The sequence below is a fragment of the Onychostruthus taczanowskii genome, unplaced genomic scaffold (assembly GCF_017590055.1).
Source record: "Onychostruthus taczanowskii isolate IOZ18803 unplaced genomic scaffold, ASM1759005v1 scaffold22, whole genome shotgun sequence".
NCBI classification, from domain to species: Eukaryota; Metazoa; Chordata; class Aves; order Passeriformes; family Passeridae; genus Onychostruthus; species Onychostruthus taczanowskii.
The window spans coordinates 1,113,846-1,135,980 of record NW_024499462.1 but is presented as its reverse complement, the minus strand read 5'-3'; the positions used below and the strand labels follow the sequence as shown (position 1 = coordinate 1,135,980).

The 22,135-nt window shown below is 45.5% G+C and overlaps 1 protein-coding gene across 2 annotated transcripts in view; it reads right to left on the bottom strand.

Annotated features, from left to right (window-relative positions):
- Window positions 1-22,135, bottom strand: part of PRKG1 (protein kinase cGMP-dependent 1) — a 361,757-nt gene that overhangs the window by 288,895 nt on the left and 50,727 nt on the right. For both annotated transcript variants that reach the window (XM_041404955.1, XM_041404954.1), the window contains exon 2: window positions 10,382-10,548. In XM_041404955.1, coding sequence (XP_041260889.1) covers window positions 10,382-10,548 — 167 coding nt within the window. The remainder of the gene's footprint in view (window positions 1-10,381; window positions 10,549-22,135) is intronic.

Sequence of the window (22,135 nt, the reverse complement as noted above, 5' to 3'; positions counted from 1 at the left end):
TAAACAGAGCATGGAGACAGCAGCTCGGTGACAGATGGGGCTATGCTGGTTTGTGTCACCCAAGGACCTGGCTCGGAATGCTAACACATGGAAATCACCCAGCTGCAGAACTGGGAAGCAGATCTGGGGACCAGGAACAGGGATAAAGAGCACCAACCTTGTTTCTTTCGTCAGCAAAATCAGAGGCTTCCCTGGAAGTGTTCAAGGGCAGGTTGGAGCAACCTGGGACAGTGGAAGGTGTCTCTGCCCATGGTAGGGAATGAAATGTTCTTTAAGGTCCCTCCCAGCCCAATCCATTCTGGCATCTAGAATTTATTTTGCCAAAGTAAGACAGAAAACTGAGATTAATATTAATATTTAAAAGGCAAACAACACAAGAATCTGTTGGGACTTCTCAGCACTCCCCATTCCCTTGATCTTCCCAACCACCACCCAAAGCTCCTGAGGAAACCCAAATGCTTTTTGTTCCAGTCGACAGAGCACAAGAGCAGGAAATAAATGATCCTCCCAGCAGCAACGATGAGCAAAATTCTGCAGTGTTAAATATGTTCTGCAGTGTTAAATATGTTCTGCAGCGTTAAATATGTTCAGCCAAGTGGGGTCTGTGAAAAAGGCCTGGTTTTTCCAAGAAGGAAAGCAATGTCCTGGAGAGAGCTGACAAATGATAATAAGCAGAGGCTGCTGGTGGAAAGAAGAAAATAAACTTCCTTTCTTTTCATTCATCATGCAGCAGGTCCACTTGTTCCCTCCAGATGAACATTCCCAAGGACATCTCCTTCTCTTATCTGGTACCAAGCAGGAACAAAAACATTCCTTGCTTAAAAACAAAAGATCTTCCATGGGTTTATTCAGTCCAAATTTGAACACAGGAGCACAGTGTTAAATGGAGATCTCTGGAGCTTATTCTCATTTCAGGCCACGTTGACCAGTTGGCTCTAAAAATACTCTATCCTGGGACCTGACACTTGGGGATTTTCCTCAGCCACTGTGGAATTTTTTCCCCCTGGGTTACTACAAATCCCCAGGGATCACTGGAAAACTTAAATTTCAGCAGTGATGTCAGTTTTCCATCTTACTTCTGCCAAATAAATCCTAAACTTTGGGTTGGGAGGAACTTTAAAGCTCACCTTGTTCCACCCCCTGCCATGGGTTACAGGTTTAGGGACACAAATGGTTCCATAATCCTTAGGAACATTTCTTGCAGGGACTCCTGCAGTAAATTCCTAAGTTATTCACCATTTTCAGTGGACACAATCCTGTGCCAGGTGCTCTAGGATGACCCTGCTGGATGGAGCAGGGATGTGGCACCAGATGTCCCTTCCACCCTGATTTGTCCCATGATCCTAAGGGCTTTGCCATAGCAGTTCCTCACTCCCCACAGCACATCCTTAATCCACATTACAACTGGACTTCCCTTTTCTGAGGGGAATAACTGTCACAAGAGAACAGGGCAGAAGAACACGGTGTTTTGCGCTGAAAACTCTGGGGGAAAAATACCCTGACTTCAGTCAGATTTCACATAGTTATAAACAAAAGCTCCTGCACCTCTCCATCCCCTCAAAAATGTAATGAGAAGAAAGAGCTGGGAGCAGAAGAACAACAAGCAACAAAAAATGCAATTAACTTCAGGAAGCCTGTGAAGTTACATGTAACTACCAGTAAAAAAATTTTTAAAAGCCTCACAATCCAGGCATAAAATGACTTCAAGTTACTTCCTACTCCAAGATAAGAGTTTTTAGAGTTTCAGCAGTGATAAAGAGTCCCTTGGGGAGCTCCAGAACCACCCCAGGATTATTGCTTTTCCAGATCTGCAGCATCTCAACTCCCGGCTGCTGCTGCTATTTAGAATATGAGAAAGCTCACCCACTGTTATTTCATGTTCTGGTAGCTCCACAAAATAGCTTTTGCAGTCAGAACCGAGAGGCTATGAAAATATTTAGCACAAGGATAGCAAACATCTTATTTTTATTAGTTTTTCCATCTTAAATGCAACGTGTTCTGATTGCATTTAATTATCATCTGTGCCTGGATGTGCGAGGAGCAGCAGCTGCTGGGATACACTGTAATTTCCATTATTTTAGATAAATACAGTGCAAACATTGATCTGACATTTTGATTTGTTTCCTGAGAGCAGAATTCTCATTTTTCCCCCAAACCCATCTGCCAGGGCGCAAAGAAGTTGCAGATCAGGACCCCTGCACATCAAAGCAAAGGAAAAATCAGAAAACTTTGCCAAATAATGCAATGCAAACATCTCCACCCCCCTCCCAGTTTTATCCTTTTGTTTGGATTTATTCTCAGACCTGTCTCTGTCAAAACTTCTGGGCTGCACAAAGCCTTGGCCAAAAATCCAAAATACAGAAATCCATGGGAGGTTTTTCCCACCAAAAAAAAAGGAGAAGAAACCTCAGTGGGGAAGAAAATGCAGGACATGTTCTCATGAGCTTTCCCTGAGGTGAAGAGATGTTTGACCAAGGGGAAGTGTTTCAGGAACATGTGAAAGCTCCCTGGGACCAAGAGGAATGCTTCCCCCATTTCACCCATTCCTGCCTGGAACAGCAATGATGAACTCAAAAGCTCTTTGGGATGAGCTCCTACAGGAAACTCTGCAGGATTCCAGAAGAAGCAGGAGCTGATCCTGATGGGATCACTTCCAGCTCAGGCTATTCTGTATTTGTGCAATTCTGACCCAGCCTCTCTCTCCTTCCCCTTCCCGAAATTGGTGATTTTGAGCTCTCTCCCCACAACCAAGAGCAGGAACAAAGGGCACTGAGCTGCCATGGTCTGATTATTTTTGTAGATGAGTTTTCCAAGCAAACAAGGAATCCAAAGCCAGTGGAGCCCACCCAAAGGGAGCCTTCCCTTTACTGGTCCTTTAATGATAGCTGGGATTCTAACACTGGAATCTTTCTATCTGCACACACAGCCTGAGTTACAGAGCTCTGGAGTTGAAAGGGCACAGCCAAAGGTCAGAATCCAGGCTCTCCCATGTTCACTGCTGAGCTGAAAAATTCCTTTATTTCACATTTCACATGTGGGAGCCGCAACAAAAGGGAGTCATGGAACAGCGGGGCGGGGCGGGACAAGAAAGATATTTGTGCCTCCCTTTCCAGCTGCTATTATTAATAAAATGAATGAGGCTTTATCTCCCCAATTTCTTTGGTAAATAAAACCCCCTTCACCACAAAGCAGCCTTCAAATAACTGCTGAGCAGTACAAAAATAAATGGCACATCAGCTGTGATCTTATGTGGGGGGAAAAATCCATTATAATTACGTTTGTCATCCAGTGGGAACTGTTTTGGAAGAGGCTCCACCTATCCACTGTTTTCCCTGGAGAGGAGAAGATGGATATCTGGCTGCCTGGGGATGAAGCAGGTTGTAGGAAAGCATTTACAGAATGATTTATCTGTTTGATAAACTCCGAGTTCTCCTCCCCAGCGATTAATTCTTTCAGCTTTTGCCAAGGCTGCCCCAGTTTTGTGTCAGTACCACACTGCAGAAAGACTCAGAGAGGCCCAGGTAATGATTAGAGGAATGGCAAGAGGAGTAAATCACTGTGAATAGGAGCAGATCCCAAAGAAAGCTGGGCATTCACTGGGAAAATGAAAGGAATTCTCAGGTCAGCTCGACACTCAAACTTCTACAGCCCTGCAGAAGAACCTGCCAGCAGGCCCCTCTCATCCAATTCCAACAGGAATTTGTGCTGGCAGCAGGGTTTTGGCTCAGGACAGAGACAGCAGACTTCACTCTTTGGGAGATTTCTATCTGTATAAACCATCAAATACTCTCCAGTCCCTCCTCTCCTCTGCCGGTCTGGCAACACCTTCACACATTTGGGAAGTCTGAAGTCATCAGTCCCAGCTTGGATCCCATTTTCTTCTGCTCCCTACCAAATACTGGCTTATTTAACCAAAGATTAGGTTTTCCTTGCTGAGAAAGGATGACTTCACCATTATTTCTGATAGCATTTTAAGTGCTGAGGTTTAGTTCTGCAGCTTTGAAAATAACTGCTCTATCCAGAATATCAAAACACATCTGTCACGAGCCAAATCATCCTTTCATATCCCATTTCATCTCATGAACGTTTCATGAAATAAGTACAAGAAATGTTTAATTCCCCATCACTAATATGGGTAAATAATACTCTTGGAAGAGTTAATTATTAAGACACCGTAAAATTAAAATAATGAGCTGATAACAGTGGAAGATTCGCATTCCATTGCCCCCGGTACGGCAGGACAACCCAATTTCTCCAAGAGGCAGGAAAGCCATGAAGCCTGCAAAAAAAAACCCTGACCTGACTCCTGCCCAGCCCTGCAACACCAGGATGAAGGAAACAAAAATGCATAGAACAAAAGCAGATGAAAGCATGAAACAGGAGAGCAACGAAGAAGCTGCTGCCACAGGACATCTTCCCAAACCCCATGAGAAGTCCTGGGAAAGGCAGGCTCCTTGGAGAACAGTGATTTATTGGCAGGCTGTGCAGAAATTCCCACATTGCCATAATTTCTAACTGATTCCTTGCCATTCGGAGTGTCTGAGGTTGGAAATGGGGCTGTGTACTCTATCCCCATCTGTCAGAGCTGGGGCAGTTCTCTTCTCTTCTTTGGGCAGTTTTCTTTATCTCTCCCACAGCCAATCCTCCCTCCAGGAGATCTCTGCTGTTCATGGGCCATTAATTATTAATTATCTTCTGTTCATGGCCAGAGAGTGTCCCTGCAGGGCTGATAAAATTCCATCATCCCATTGGGAGATGCTCTGCCCAGGGGAGGAGCCAAGCATTCCTACCTGGATACAATCTGAGCCTGGAACAGCACAGCAGCCTTTGCCCACTGCATTCCCAGAGGAGCAGCTTTCTCCTGCCCTGCATTCCCAGAGGAACACCAGGCCCATCTCCAGCAGCCCTGGAGCTCCAGAGGAAAACTCCAGCCTTGTGCAGGATCCCTGCTCCAGCAGAACCACAGCTGGCACTGCAGGAGTGCTGAGCCCCCATGGGATGGGACTGTGCCACCACCCTGACACACAGGGGGTCAGGTCAGATTCTGACTCTGTCACTGGTTTGTTTTGTTGGGGGTTTTTTGTTTGTTTGTTTGGGTTTTTTTCTATTGCATTTTTATTTTCCTAATAAAGAACTGTTATTCCTATTCCCATATGTTTGCCTGAGAGCTTCTTAATTTCAAAATTATAATAATTCAGAGGGAAGGAGTTAACATTTTCCTTTTCAAGGGAGGATCTTGTCTTCCTTAGCAGACACCTCTCTTTTCAAACCCAGACACCGAGCTCCTCTGGACACTGAGTGAATGCTCCCCAGTCTCCAGAACCACCACCTGTGCAGTGAGATGCTGTCTTGGACATCTGCTTGGGACAGCAGATCCAGACCTCTCCAGAGGAGGTTTGGAGACTCAGGTAAGGCCCAAAACAGCTGCTCTGAGAGGTAGAACAAGTCCTGGAAGCAGAAGGGACTTGATTGTGTTGGAAAAGTCCTGACTGCAATGGATGCTGTTATCACCTTCCACAGTGCCCCTGGGAGATGCAGAGGTATGGGAAGTAGCAATGTTATCAGGAATATACTTGGAAAAAGCATTCAAAACTGCCTGGTCCCACACCAGAAGGAATTTCTCAGAGGAAGCCTAGCGAGGGCAATATTTGGCCAGACTGGATGAACCATACTGTGCAGCCAGGAAAATCCCACTGCAGGGGCTCAGCTCCATCTCTCCAGGTGTCATCCCAGAGCATGACAGTGACCCTGAACACCCCACACAGAGTTCAACCAAACCTGTGCCAGGGCCTGCCCACCCTCCCAGGGAACAATTCCTTCCCAATATCCCATCCATCCCTGCCCTCTGGCAGTGGGAGCTATTCCCTGTGTCCTGTCCCTCCATCCCTTGTCCCCAGTCCCTCTCCAGCTCTCCTGGAGCCCCTTTAGCCCCTTCATTTCTGCTCCTTAAATCCAAAACAAGTCTCTGTTCTTCACAATTTGCTCATTTTAAAGTATCCATCCCACCATGCCCTTTCCCTGAGAGGAGGAGGATCTGACTCATGAGACCCTCCAAGGGAATTAGTCCTGTTAAATCAAATCCATAAAAAGAGAGGAAAGAAGGGTCAGAGGGAGGTGACACAAAGGTGTGACAAAGGGATGACTGCACAGAGCATCCCAGTGACCCTGGGGGAAAGCAGGGAACTGCCCAGGTGGGAAAAGGGAGATGTGGGAAGTGAGAAGTGTCACTGCCAACACAATGAGCATGAATCCTTGGGGCAGAGGCAGTCAGGTGATGCCTGGGGGAACACAGACAACATCCATGTGCCTGCTTTGCTTTGGATTCAACAGGAAAAACCCCAGAGCCTTCCACAGGAGCATTTCACCCCATGGAAGGATTCCCATTTGTCTCTGTACTTCAAACAGCCCCACAGACCTTGTTTGTGTTCCCTTATCAACCCCCAGCTCCATGTCCCAGCAGATCCCACGGTTTCTAGGAACACACTGCTTCCCAAGACTCCCAGAAACCCATATTCCCATGGGAAATCAAAGTTAGATCCTTTCTTTGGGGGAGCTACCAAGAGGGAAGCAAGAGACAAAGTCACCTTTAAAAATAAAAGGCAAATCCCCACAGCTGAAGACACAAATAAAAGGAAATATAAGAGGAGAGGGAAAATTACTAAAACAGGGGTTGGTTCTCAAAAAGCTGCTTCTTCCCTCTCCATGCCTGTAGAAGCAGGAGCACACAGGGGATTTTTCTTCCCTCAGGCTCTCCAGGTGTGTGCAGAGCTGCAGCCTCAGAATTCATTTGCAGCACCCACTGAAAACACAAAACCGTGAGCCACAAAAGAGTTAATCCAAGGAATTCCCTTTTTCCTAGTGTCACTGAATTATTTCTTCCATGTTTCACGGGAATGGCACCAACCCTAAAGGGAGGACTCTTTACACCTGTGACTAAAGTGTCTAAAAAACTCTATTATATTCTAAATTTTATTCTAAAAATATCTTTTTATTCACAGGAGAGCCTCAAACCTTGCCACCTGACTTCTCCACAGGATCTTCCTGCTCTAATCCAACCTGACAGCCTGCAGCTGGGTGGCTCAGCCAGAGGAAACATTTGGGGTCAGAGGTGGGATATCACATTTATCCTCATCAGTGTGAGGCAGCACCCACGCACAGCTCCAGCCTGTCAACACCGCCCAGATCTGAGGTGGAGCTCTCTGAAAACACCTCTCCAGGCTGCCATGCTTTAAAGTGCTTTCAGCAAAATGTTAGGAATGTTGCAAAGTCAGCAAATGCAAACCTGCAAAAGCACCGCTTGGAAAATTCACAGAATCACTGGGTTGGAAGAGAACTCCAAGATCATCGAGTCCAACCCAGCCCCAACACCTCACCTAAACCCTGGCACCCAGTGCCACATCCAGTCTGTTTTAAACACATCCAGGGAAATGTTTAGGGTTTTTTCCCTTAAAGAAAGAAAAAAAAGGGGAGGTAGCAGACTCATCTATGGTTAATTAACAATAGCCTTTTTTAAAACCCCTCAATTTGAAAACAAATAGTCTGTTGAACGCCTCTCAGAGCAGCAAACTTTTTCCCAGGAAAGGGAATATATCCAATAAATAAATTTATTTTCCTCTCACAACTGTTTTCCCTGCAGAGCCGAGAGTTCCAGTGTGGAGTAGTTTAAGGCAGAGCATCTCTCATCCCCCTGTTTTCATTCCCAGTCTCACAGCCTGGAGGAATATTCCTGCTGGAGGTGGGCACAGCAGGGATGTTTAATGCTGCCAGCTATTTCAGCCCCTGATGGGTACTTGTCACATCACAAATACACTCATTCCCACCTTCAAAGCACAACTGTAAGGGAAATTTTTTGGTGTTGCTCAAGGTTTAGGGCATCTCTTGACCCATTTCAGTTAATAGAGAAAAGTTGAGGGGGTTTCTTGCTTCTTTCTGAACACAAGGGAATCAAGGGGGGTTCTCAGAGGGCTGAAGGAACAGAACAGAGAGGGTGAAGCCAGAGAAATAAAATGTTTTAAAGAATAGCATGTGGTGGGGCCAGCACCTGAAAAGCTGAACCAGAGACCCTCATATCCCTAGAGGTGGGAATTTGGCCAGCAAGACACAGACTATGGCTAAAGTCACTACAGAATTAAAAAAAAAAAAAAAAAAAAAACAACCCCACAACCTTAATAGACTTATTAAAAGCAAAAAAGCTCTAAATTCAGGATTCTGCTTATTGAGAAATTTCAACTTCAGCTCCTGACTCAAAGCTCTGGTTTTTGTCACTACCAGCTCAAAGAAAAGCAAGAGCCCAGGAAAAGAAGGGGAAAGGAATTAATGGAAGGAGGACAGCATTTTTTTTTTATTTTTGAGAAAACACTTCTCAAAGATGGGTCTCTCCAGTAGAGTTTTGCAAAGAACAGAGTTTTTATTGGGGTTGATTGTGTTAATAATTGACACAGAATGATGAACCAAAATGAGCTCTCATAACCTATTTGATAATGTCCTCTCCCATTTCCATGACTTCATCATCACTCATTGCATTATGTCTAAACACAGACTATAAACTCTCCATAATTGGGTTTGCAAAGCATTATGCATATTTAGGGAGCTATCTAAATAATCTGAAATTAAGTTACAAAGCCAAGGGAAGAGCCAAGTCGTGCCCTCACACACACAGGGCTGCTGGGAGAACATGGAAAACCTCAAGTGCCCAAAAAAACAAGATTTGGTTTTGACACACACTGGTTGCACACTCATCACCACAAGGCTAAATAATAACCATAAATATGATAAAATCTATCAGCAGTAAAGGGTGCTCTGAGTACCAAGCCATGCTCAATACCCCAAACCATGCTGGAAACAGTTCTGCCCCTAAATCCCCCACAAAATCCTCTCCAGGGAGTGGGAAAAGGCTGAGCAGGAGATAAATACACCCTGATTCCAACATGTCCTCCTCTTAGGTTTGTTTTTTTTTTTCAAGGGACAGCATTGAACACAACATCCCAAAAGCATCCAGGCAGCAAAAACCCCATGAGCAAACCTCTGCATGGGGGGAATTTGGGAAGCGAGCACAGAACTGCACAGGGCAAATCCTCCACATTTCCACTAGGAAGAAAATACCATTCAAGAATTATTTTAAAGCAGTTTTTTAACATCAACAGAACAGATTGTTCACCTCGAAGTAGTCTCTGTATTCAGAGGACTGAAAAACTTAAATCTCTCCATGCAAATCTTAAATCTTTCCACGCAAACCTTAAATCTTCCCATGCAGTGCTGGGGGTGGAAACACATAATTCACAGAAAAACCATTTCAATGTGCAAAATTCAAAACTATGAAAAACCAGAGGAATTAAACCTGTGCCTTGAGAAAGGACTTAACCTTAAAAGGACAGAAGCTTCAAGTTGTTTTGGGAAACCAGTGAAGAGTATTTGCAACTATACAGCACGAGGAATTTGGCAGGAAAGCTTGTTTAAAGGATGGCTTACTGCCTTGGAAAGATTTTTGTTTAAAAGAACAATTTAAGATATTAAAATATAGATGAGCAAGTGAAAAGGTGTTATCTGGCCAAAATGTTTGAGTCCACCAGATAGTTCTGGTGAGGAGCAAGAAGAATTTGATAAGCTTTCATCTATTGTGGCACCAAATCACAGCAGGAAGGAAAACAGGGATATTTCCCTGAGAACTCAGGATCAGCCACTCTGGATGCACACGAGCTTTGATCCAGCTCAGTAACTCTGACAGCTGACATGCACTTCCTTAACAATAAAAAGCACAAATACACACAAAATATGCTCAGTTTGACACGTGGAGAGTGAGACAACCTGGAAAACAGACAAGACCAAACACGAGGATCTGGGATTTTGGAAAGGCAGAGCATTGGCAACATCTGCTTGAGGATTTTTACAAAGCTGAATGAGAAAGCCCAGCACACCCTGGGACACAGCAGATGTGCTGCTCTTCCTTTGTGCCCAGGATGCACCAACACCACTTTGCATCCTCCCAAGCACAGCTCCTGTGGAGAGCCCCGTGTGCTGTGCCCACATTTCCACCTGGGAGGAGGCTGTGAGCACCTTCTCCCTGCTCCACAGCCACCTCCCATCTCCATTCCTTCTGTTAAAATCCTCATTTATCCAGCAAACCATCACCTCCAAGCACAGAACTCTGCTTAGGGGAGGTTTATTCCAGTGCAGGGTTAACAGCTTTCACCTCCTTTCTTTAGCCAGGCAGGCACACAAATCCAGGCAGAATTTTCCAGGCAAAAGCAGTCCACACAATTTTTAAGCAACCATATTTAGACAACCTCTTTCTCCGAAACCGTTTTTCCCACGAAAGGTTTTGTCTCTAAGTGTTGGAAAAAAAAAAAAAAAAAGGAATAAATAAGATCTTTCCCAACCCTACCTTCCATGACGTAGACCAGGGAACCCACATCTCCCTCCTTGATGATGCAGCTGTCCTTGCCATACTCCACGGGGTACATACAATCCACAATCTCCTGGATCTGGGACAATTCCAGGTTCTTCATGAAGTCATTGTCAAGGATCGCTTCCTTTATTAGCTCCTTGGACCTGGGGCACAAATAAATTAAAAAAAAAAAAATAATCAGTATTTTCCCCTAAAAATGTGCAGAGATGTCAAAGGAAAAAATTACAGGGACGTGAACTTGCAATTGTTTTTTTGTAAATAAGCTTTAGACATGTCCAGCATTGCAATAAAAATAGATTTTGTGGAATTGCAAAATCCTCTTTTAGCTACAAGTTTCACGTCTACAGTAACACAGCTACTTGGAATATCTTCCATACACAAAACTGAAAGGAAGCACAAACAAGAAGGTAAGGGATTTATTACTTGGTTTATTATATTTTCTATTAATTACACAAACTGAAGCACACCAAAGGGTGACACTGCACGGATTCTCTGAGTATTTATATTATAATCACTACAAGAAGCATTTGGCACAAAATCCCTAAATCCACTTGTGCAGGTGGACAACTGAGAATGTTAAATCCCGATCTAGACCAAAACTGAAGCTCCTAAAACACCTCCAGGCTGGACAGCAGCTCCTCAGCCCTTCACTCCTCACCCTGGGGGCTGAACTGTTCCCTGCAGAGCCTGAGCAGCCAGGAGGGATCTAACTGCTGGAAAAATAAATACAAAGCAAAGTTTTCAAAGAAAAACACTTTAATAGGTCATGTCTTCTTGAAAAAGAGCAAAAGTGGGACTTGGAGAGACCCAAACTGCAGGAAACGAATTTGTAGAGAATTCTCAAAGCCTGACAGAAGGTTTACATAGTGTGTGCATCTGTATGCAAACTTTGAGATAAGAAATGCTGACTTAGAAATGCCATGGAACAGGACAGACATTGTGGAGAGAGAAATGGAACAAGTTTCAAAGGAGGGCCTTACAAATAAGACTAGATAAGATACTTTGGAGAAATAGAACTATGAAAAATGTATTATAGTGTATTATAATTAAAAAATAGTTGGCTTCTGATTGTAATAAACATTAATTATAACATCTGTATTTTCTCACCCTTCTCCTAAGACTGAAAACAGAATAAAAGTTTTTTAAAACAGCTCTCAGTTACCCAATCTCTAAATCCAAAAAGAGTTTAATCCATCACCAAACCAGCCCAGCCTTGGGGACACCACAGTGTCACATTCGTATTTTCTGAAAAACCCCTTCATCCAGGATTTTTCTCCTGGGAAGCTGAGATGCCTCAGAGAAAAAGGAAAACAATATCATCTCATTTGCTTCTCCTGTGTTTTGCTGCTTTAGAATGTAGTTGGAGATTGTTAAATTGGTTTTTGCTGTGAGTTGTTTTCACTCTTTGGCCAATCAGGGCCAAGCTGTGTTGGACTCGGAAGAGTCACGAGTTTTCATTATTATCTTTTTAGCCTTCTGTAAGTATCCTTTCTGTATTCTTTAATATAGTTTAGTATTCTTTAATATAATATAGTATCATAAAATAAGAAATTATCCTTCTGAAAACATAGAATCAAATTCATCATTCGTTCCTTCCTACCACGAAAATCCCCACAAATAAAATACCACGGTCCTTGCACAGGGTTAGAGCAGCTCAGGGTTCCACCCACCACGCTGCCAGCTCGGTGATGTTTAAGATTCTTTTTATTCCTTTGATAGTTTGGAGGTTATTTCAACACAGCCCGTTCCACTGGACACCAGAGGCCACCAGAAGTGACCCTGCTGAAGGGCAGGAGGGGACAGGACCAGGCTGCCCAAGGACACCACAAAACCATTCCCGAGAGTCGGAATCTGCCCTCACACCCATCCCTGGCTGCCTCTCCAGCCCCTTCTGTGTGCAAATAAGGACCCCCAGGTAAACCTGCACCCGGGGCATGCCTTCCTTTCAGCAAAGCTGGGGATTTGTGAGGCTGACCAGGCACTGCACAACCCCATTTCCTCCATTTGCCAGACGATGCTCTCCCTGCTGTGCCTTGATTCAGCTTCTGACTGCTCTTCTGTCAGCCACCCCAAATATTTCTAACAACGAGCTTGTTATTGCTGTTGCCCAACTGGCCACCAGAGAAAGCCTAATTAAAGCTGCTGTGCTCATCAAGTCAACCTGCATTCCAATTCCAGGCTTTTATTTCATTCCAAGGCTCCAAATTTATTTCATTTCTCCTTGATAGAGTCAGGATTTCAAGTGGAGTTACTGCAAAAGCCAAAAGACCCAAAAAGACTATAGAGAATTCCTGGCCCAAGTCAAACTTCCCTCTGGATGTAGCGATGCTCAGCACAAAACAATGCTCTCCTTGTTAGAATTGAACATGGGAAAGGATTTGAGGAGGAGTTGGGAAATTTGGTCCAAACAACAGCAAAGGAACAGGAAAACTCAGTTGGACTCAATGAGCTTAAAGGTCTTTTTCAGCCTTTACGATTCTAGTTGGGGGAGAAGCACCAAAACAGACCCAATGTGAATAAATTTATGGAATCCAAGAGCTTAACATATTATCAATATTATATTAATAATAATAGAATATGATTTCAGATGTGTAAGAGAACATCTGAAGCACCTGATTCAGTCTCTGTCCTCAACACAGGAACATCACAGCAAGCTCAGGGGGCCCCAAGTCATCCAAACCCTTTTAACCACCCCACAAAACACATCATTGTGAAGGAAAACATGTTGGCTGGGCCATCAATGAAACACAGCTTCATCTCTGCCACATCTGAGCATCCTAAAATTAAATACCCACAAGGAAAGGGCTGGATAATAACTCAGTCATGCTTGAATGTGAGCAAAATAGGCTTTATTAGTAGGGATAATTGGTTAAGATGAGGCTTGGACTACAAAGCCTGCGAGAAAAGCACCTCCAGCTGCCCTTAAAGAGTGCTGGCTGAAGGAATAAAACCACCTTGCAAGGGAGCTGCTTATTTATGAGAGGATTTCATAAAACCTCAGACTGCTTTGGGTTGGAAAAAACCTTAAAAATCATCTCCTTCCACCCCTGCCACCACAGACTAAACCATCCTCCACAGTTTGGGAGCTCCAAACCCTTCCAGCAGGAAATATTCCATCCATCTTTCAGAATAGAGTTAGAAAAAAAGCAGAGTTTGACACACTTGAAAATGAGCTGGTCCTAAAAATGCAATGTCAGAGCTACAAGCTGAGCTCCTCTATTGTTCCCTGTGAGAGAAGCTTCATCACTCTTAATAATTCAGAAAAATTATTCATGCACTGTGGCTTGCCAGTCCCACACACTCACACATGCCAGGCTTTCAGCAACTAGAACGTTATTTTATTATTATTATTATTATCTCTGCTTTCCCTGTAATTCACAGGAGCCATTTCAAATAAACAGGCTTTTTTCTATTGTGTTTATTCCTATGTCCAATCCCAGGTGGGACAAGCCCTCCCAGACCATGAAGTCCAGCCTGTGCCCAATCCCCACCTTGTCACCAGCCCAGAAACACATGAACCTCGGAGCACATGAATTAACCCCTAGTTCCCAATTATTCAAATAAAAATTTATAACAAATTATTCAAATAACAAATGCTTCTCCAAACAACACCATTCCTTAATCACCACCATTATTTCAATACAGCAGCTATCCCACACATGTGAATACAGGAATCTACCCAGTAATACAGAATAAAAACTATTTTAAATGGTTAAAAATCACACTCCTGCCACGGCAAGGAAGTGCTTTAAACAAGATACAGCTGTTCCATTACCTCTTATTTTCCAACAACATTTCTTCTGTGCTTTCTGGTTCAGGTTTCTAACAGGAACAACACAAAACAAAATAACCTACAATATTTGTAAGGCAGGAGGACTGTTTCTAAATGAGCTTGTCTGAAGGAGGAGGATTTCCATGAACATTTACTTAGCCCTGGAGTGGATGTCTCTGCCTTCAGAGGGTCACTCAGAGTAGAAAGCAGTTATTGCCATCTTTCCTCTCCAGAGCAAGCAGCCTGGCACCAAGCCATCTCTGTTTTCCTGAAAGATTAATGACCAAATGTGCTGGAGACTTGATGAAGAGTTTAAAAAGAGGGCACAATCCTCTGTGATACATCCTGTCCCAAATCAGTTTAGGTCCATCACGGTAATTAATAAGGCAACAGGAGGAAGAAGCTAATTGCATTCGAATTTGCAGAAGTCATGCAAAAAGAACCTTAACAAGTTGCCTACAAATACACATAATACATAAAAACCGGGTTGTGCTGTCTCTCAGGAGCAAAGCACACCGGGGGGGGTCCACTCACCCCTCCCAGTGTCCATCCACCCCTCCCAGTGCTGTACGGGGGTGCTCTGCTCCCCCAGCCCGACCAGAGCCAGCCACCAGCATTCCCAACAAGCCAAAGAAATTTAGGTTTTTGTCCCTCTGTGACAAAAAGAGAAGCTGTGTTGAGCTGTGGAAAGCCTTGTGTTAAAGGTTTGCAGTGGCCATAAAATGCTGAACTTCAAACCCTGCTATGAACATTCACTGGCACAAAGGCAGGAAATAAATAAAAATACTGGCTTGCAACAGATGGGAAATAAAACCCCTGAGATGCATCCCCAGAAGGGTGGGGAACTTAAGAGAAGGGGGGATTCTGCCCCTCTGCCCCTGGGCTCAGCTGAGACCCCTCCTGCAGAGCTGCCCCAGCCCTGGGGCCAGCACAGGAGGGACCTGGAGCTGCTGGAGAGAGCCCAGGGGAGGCACCAGGATGGGCACAGGCATGGAGCAGCTCTGCTGGGAGGGAAGGCTGGGACAGCTGGGGGTGTTCACTGGAGAGGAGGAGGCTCCAGGGAGAGCTCAGAGCCCCTGCCAGGGCCTAAAGGGGCTCCAGGAGAGCTGGAGAGGGACTGGGGACAAGGGATGGAGAGACAGGACACAGGGAATGGCTTCCACTGCCAGAGGGCAGGGATGGATGGGATATTGGGAATTAGGAATTGTTTCCTGGCAGGGTGGGGAGGGGCTGGAATGGAATTCCCAGAGCAGCTGTGGCTGCCCCTGGATCCCTGGCAGTGCCCAAGGCCAGGTTGGACTTTGGGGCTTGGAGCAGCCTGGGACAGTAGAAGTTGTCCTTGCCCATGGCAGGGGTGGCATAGATGGGATTTAAGGACCCTTCCAACCCAATCCTTTCTGGGATGCTTTGCAATGCCTGCAGTAAAACAGCCAAGCCAGCAGCACAGGCTGTTGTTATCCTGACAGGAACTCCCATTTTCCAAGGAACACAAGAAATGCTCATCCCAGGCTCTTCCCTCAGAGGAAAAAAAGCCACGTTCCCCACGCTGGGTTTGTACCTTCTGGCATGTACAATAAATATTAGAACACAAAGTTATTCTTCATCCCAAAAGGGCTCGTTTCAATGTGGAAAAGCCACTTGCTGGCTTTTAAAGAAGGGAAAAATTTAGGAGCAGATGGAAAAGCTTCTGACAGACCCCTCCAGGGATGCTTCCAGAAACCAAAGCTCTCCCACCACACCCCGTACTGGTGCAGCCCCAGTTTGGAGCCTGCAGGAACCTGCAGGTCAAGGGGAGCTACCCAGGAATCATCCCCCAGGGAATCTGCTTCTGGCAAGAGCTGGTTAAACAGAGGTGGGTCAGGAAAAACAGAAGAAATTAAGAGTTCAATGTAAATATTAGTGACACGATTCTAAATTTTAGGGTGTTTAACACCACAGCTTTGAAGCAAAACCATTTGAAACTACCAGTAAGGAAAGTGAAAAGCATGGTTGGACAGGCTGAAAGATGCCTGCAAAAAAAAAAAAAAAGGGGAGGGAATAAAAAACACACTTTGGAATGACAAAAATAAGCAAGACCATTTCTTTAGATGTTTCCATCTCAAAATTTTGAGCAAAACTTTTCAGCATGCCAATACAAATGGGAGGAAGGAGTATTTTTTCTGATGTTTCCCCCATCAGGAATTAACAACTACTACTAATAACCTAAATCTCCATATTTAGGAGGGAAACACCCACAGGAACTTGACCAAGCAGACAGAGAGAGTTCAAGTTTACAGAAGTAAAAACACAGGGTCCTGGGAGAGGAGAACTTCTTACTTACTCATACAATAAACCCTGCTGAAAGCTACTACAACCAGTGGCACCTTTTTGGGCTGGGTCATCACGGCTGTAAAAATCCAAATTATTTGTAGAAACTGTGCCCAAAAGCACTGTTTTTTGGGACCTTCCAAATCCCTGCCCACAAGGAATTAAGTTGATTTCAGAGATGAGAATTATGGAAGAAAATGCGCAGCCTCTGCCCCCGAATCTGAGGAGGGATACGAGAGTCCAGCCAATCCCTGCAACTGTTTAAAATCCACACCGTGAAATGTTTAAAAGTGTTTACTTCTACAAAATGTGGCCATGGAAAAAGAATAAAAAAAACCTAAACCCTTCCTTAAAAAGGGATAACACAGCCAACTATTGTGCCTGCTCCAGCTTTCCAGAGACCATACAGCAGGACTGCACAAAGTGTTAGATTTTTTTTTTTTTTTAAGCTGTCTCCAGCTGTGTCTCCCTTTCCACAGGGGTTGTCCAAAAAGCAAAGTTTCCAGCAGGGTTGGGGAAGCTTTTTGCTCATAGCTCACCTTAGCAGAGCTTCTAACTCTGTTTTCAGCCCTTGTGCAGTTCAAAGAGTAAGCAAGACTGAAACACACACTCAGCTCTGCTCTTCAATAGAACCCCAGAGTGGTTTGGGTTGGAAAGGACCTTAAAATCACCTCCTTCCACCCCCTTTGGGCTGTCCCAAACACCTTCCACTGTCCCAGGCTGCTCCAAGCCCCAAAGTCCAGCCTGACCTTGGGCACTTCCAGGGATCCAGGGGCAGCCACAGCTTTGTGCCAGTGCCTCACCACATTTACAGGGAAGAGTTTATTCTGTCTATGGAACCTGAATTTCCCCTCTGGCACTCTGAACACATTCCCCCTTGTCCTGACACTCCAGTTTTTGATACAGATTGCCTCTCCATTTCCCCTGTGTCCCTTCAGGCCCTGGAAGGAGCTGTGAGGTCTCCACACACCCTTCCCTTCTCCAGGCTGGACATTTCCAGCTCTCCCAGCCTGGCTCCACAGGGGAGGTGCTCCACTCCCCTGTAAAATTTCAGGAGTTGCTCCAACAGTTCCATGTCCTCCTCACATTGAAGTATCTGCAGAACTCATCTCCTGTGGCCTGACCACACATACAGAGGCTCCAAACTGGCAGCTGAGAACCACAAAGCCTTCAGTGATACCAAAAAGAACATCATCAAGAGGCAGCAGTCCAAACCTCTTCCTGGCACTCCTCCCTTCCCAGGGTTGTTGTGAGCTCCTAGGTTCCCATCTAAGAACCAGAGATAGGAAACAGAACTTCCAGGATGATTATTTAATCCCTCAAGCACCAGCCTGAAGCCCACACCCTTCAGCAAAGCTGCCTTGGCAAGCAAAGTGAAATTCTTGGTGGCAAGGCAAGGTGGAGGGTCCTCCCTGCGGGCCTTGAGTGCCAAAGCCCTCAGAGCAGGAACAAACCCCCAGCACAGGGCATTTCTGAGGGGTGAAATGCTGGATAATGCCTTCAAATCCTAAAACCTGCAAGGGAACAAATGGATCTCTCCATAACTCACTCCGAGGAGCAGAGCAGGAGAGGAAAGCTCAGACCTTTGGGTAAGGTCTGGCGCTTGTTTGGGCTCCAGTACCATTAATAGCTGATAACTCTGCATTAGCTGTTTGTTTTGGCTCTGGATAAAGCCCACTCTGCATGTTCCTTCAAGGGAATTTTAAATATAACTCCAGAGAGCTATTCTTGTCTCAGTTACTGGGAATAAGAGTAGGATTCAAGTCTGGGACCGAGTAACATGAAGGCCTTTAAATACACTCGTGGATTTTCTTTACAAGGCTTCCCGTTCCCACAACACCCAACCCACAGCCCATCTTCAGGTTTTAGGGGAAATTTCTGAGCAGGATCTTAAGCATCTTCAGTATGGCTGCTCCTGAAAAGCTGGCTAGAAGAATGTTCCACTCAAATTTTTAACCAAAATGCCAATTTAAAAAGAGGTTAAGCAACTCTGCCCTGTTCTAAACCTGTCAGCCAGGAAAATAGCTTCCACATTTCCAGGTCTTCCTGCACTTCAGTACAACTTGGAGTTGCAGAACCGAGTTGCTCTGCAGAGAATGTTGCTCAGACAGCTCCACTTCGGATTTCTAAATATATCAGTACACTGCTGTTCATTATATCATATTTTGGCATTCGACATTTAAAAAGAAAAATCATTTCAGCAAAAAAAAAATATTCAAATCCCCTTTTCACCTACGCTGAAATTTGTTGTTGGTATAAAAATACTGTAGGCAAGAGTTGGTTAACTCGCATTTTAACACGTCTCACCCCACAGATCTTAATTTACCGCCCCTTTTTAGGCTCCTATTTTGCATCCTACAAAGCCCCAGGTTTAGATACCAGAAATGTTGGCAGGCTCAGGCAGGAGAAGAAGTTGGCTCTTGCCAACACAATTTGCCTCCTCCTGCACTCTCTGACAGCTCTGAGGAACTCCCACATGAGCTGCATTTGGAGAAACCACTACCAAGCCCTCGGAGCAGGATTAAGCAGCTCCTTGATTACCTGAAGCAAACAGCAGAAGCTTTGGGCGGCTAACGAGAGGTGAAAACACAAAATCAGAGAAACATTTGTGTTGGAAAAGATCTTTAAGACCATGGAGTCCCAGCTGTGCCAATGCCCACCTTGTCCCCAGCCCAGAGCACTGAGTGCCACCTCCAGCCCTTCCTGGGACACCTCCAGGGACGGGCACTCCAAAGCTCCCTGGGCAGCCCCTGCCAAGGCCTGAGCACCCTTTCCATGCAGAAATTATTCCAGAATTCTTCCAGAACACGTAGCAAAGTCATGGTAGAGGGGGATGGGTGTCTCTCAGGGATGCCTGGCCAAAACCAAGCAGACTTCTGAGGGGTGTTACCCCATGCATTTCAGAGTTTCAGCGCTCACATCCAGCACAGCTGTGCTGGAGCCTTCTTGCAGCTACAAAAATAGCAGAGAAAACACATGCCCCCATATGTCTCCACACCCAGGAACCAGAAACAACCCAAACTCCCCCAGAAGGAGCTCAGTGAGCAAGACAGAGTCACAGAGACCCAGACAACACATCCTGAAGGTCATGATGATCCATCCTGGAAAGAACCATGGAGTTGAAAGGCAGGAATTTCTCCATCCATCAAACCATTATCCACGTGGGCTTCCAGTCCTGCCAGCTCCAGGCAGTGACCCCTGACTGGAGGCAGGGATGAGTGGAGCTAAATGGCAGCTCCAACAGTTGCCCCAAGTTTGTTAGTGCCTTTGGAGGCCAGCGTGGCTCCCTGGGGATAAATGAAGGTGTGGGCAGTGAACTGCACCCAGATTCCCTGGAGAAGGGAGTTACTGATGGCCACCACGGAGATGGCTTCACCCTGGTGCAACGGGCAGGAAATCTGCCAAGGGGATGATAACCTAATTTACATAGATACAGAAATCCAATTAGAGATCCTCTGAGCAGAGACAGCTCACTCTGCTCTCCTGGATTAGAGGCTGAGAACACGTCAGGAGCTCCTCCAAGTGCACCATGGGCCAGGAGAGATGGATGTGCTCTGCAAAAACACTTTGCTCCTTCCTGACAAACACATTCACAGGGAATGCTGTCACAGCTAGGGAAACATAGAGCTGCTCCAGTGAAAGTTCAGGAGGGGGATTCACAGGAATTGTGATGGATGGGGAGGGGAGAACAGCGACAGAGATTTCACATCCCTCACTCTGATTCACCCAGCGTTTGTAATGGATGGGACTGCCACCAGGGAAATTCCATCAGCTCTCTCCTGGAGAAGTCCCTGGCTGAAATGCCATAGGCGTGTGGCAGTGGAATGCAGACAGTGCTTGGAGCCTCAGTCTTCCAATAAATATTCCTGAGGATTTTAGGGAGAACTATTTCTTCCTACTTCACGAGTCAGCAGGAGGCCTGACATTTGCAGGGCAGCTTTGGGACATAAATATTTGCAAAATGTGTGGCATTATCCAAATACCTCCCCACTGACAAGCACCAAGGAGCAGCCGGGGGGACAGAAGGGCAAGATGTGCCTCCTCCCAAAAGGGTCACTCTGGGATACAGCCGTGGGAGCACATCCTGCAGGCTCTGTCTAGCCTGCCAATAAACCAGATTAGAGCTGGACAAGCACCTTGTGGCCAGCAAGATGAACTCTGAGCAGCCACACAACTTGATAACATTTAACTGGAGAAAGAGCAGCAGCAGGAAGCTCAGGAGGTGTCTGTGGAAAAGCAGGGGGATGGGGCTGGGAGCAGGGCACTGCTGCTGCTGCTTTCTTTCCGCTCAAAGGCAGGTGGGGAAGAGGTCAGCACATTCCAAATATTATCTCATTCCTATTTCTACTGCATGAGCATTGACCGTGACAATGCCACTGAGTTTTCAAGAATATTCCAACAACAACTGCTCTGCACAACTCCTGAATGCAGGAAACAACAGGGACAGGACAAGGGGAAAGGGCCTCAGGCTGCATTTTGTGACCATTTTGGTTCACCTTGGGTGCAGCCCTGGCTGGGCTCTTGTGCTGCCCAAGGTGCATCCATGGAGGAGATCCTTTTAATAAATCCCTGCTTTATTCTTTAACTCTGTCTGCCCTCTGCTCTAGGTCAGCCTTCACAAGGCATCAGATGACAAGGTGGGGAACTCTGACCCTGGAGATCTTTTTCAACCTTAAAAATTTTCTGGTACTAAAACAAAACAAGGCTTTTGCTCAGAAATGCTCTTGCTCATCCTGTTGTAGGAGCTCCACTCAGAATCCCATGGTTCTGATGTTGTCTTTGGCTGTAACCAAAAAAAACCCCAAAGTCTGAAGCAGGAGGACACAGCCCTCAGCACTGTCCTCATGGAGGGGAGATCCCACAGCCACAGAAGGATGCCCTGCACAGCAGGAATGAGAGCAGCACAAGACAAACACCTCCAGAAAAACCCTCTTACCAAAAAAAAAAAAAAAACCACCACAACACAAAAAATTACATCCAGTCTCAGGGCTTTCAAGCCTTCATAAAATCTTGGATTGTAAAGAACAGTCTGCAGGGGGCAATGGGTGGTGGGTTGGGGATTCAAAGAAATTTCCCTAATTCCCATAAACCATATGAGACAAACTCCAGGGATACCTGCAATCATCCAGCCACATGTAAGCACAAGACAGGAAGAACTTAAAGGAAATGTTTTGAATAATAATTGTGACAAATGTGCTGGGAAAATCAGGCACCAAATTCTGATGGAAAGCAAGGGAAAGATGAAGAGCTTTGAATTTGAAGGACTTTAGCAAACAGCCCTTTTCTTTGATCAAAGTAACTCTCCTCCAGAGGGACTGAATGTTTCCAGGAATTTCAGCCCGGAAAGATATCGAAGGGGAAATGTCCTATTTGTGGCAAATGGGAAGCTATTTTTGAACAAGTAGTAACCTCACATTTCATGGCATCACTTGTCCTCAGGGAATCCTAATGGGAATAGACATACAGAGGTAAAAGAAAGATACAGGAGCACAAAAGGTGCTGCCCAAAGAAAGCTAAGGAATGGCATGGAGAGTGTGAAATCACAGAACCAGTTCGGCTGGAAAAGCCCTCCAGGATCATCCAGTCCAAGCTGCGCCCAGCGCTCACCTTGTCCCCAGCCCAGAGCACTGAGTGCCTGTCACAGCACATGT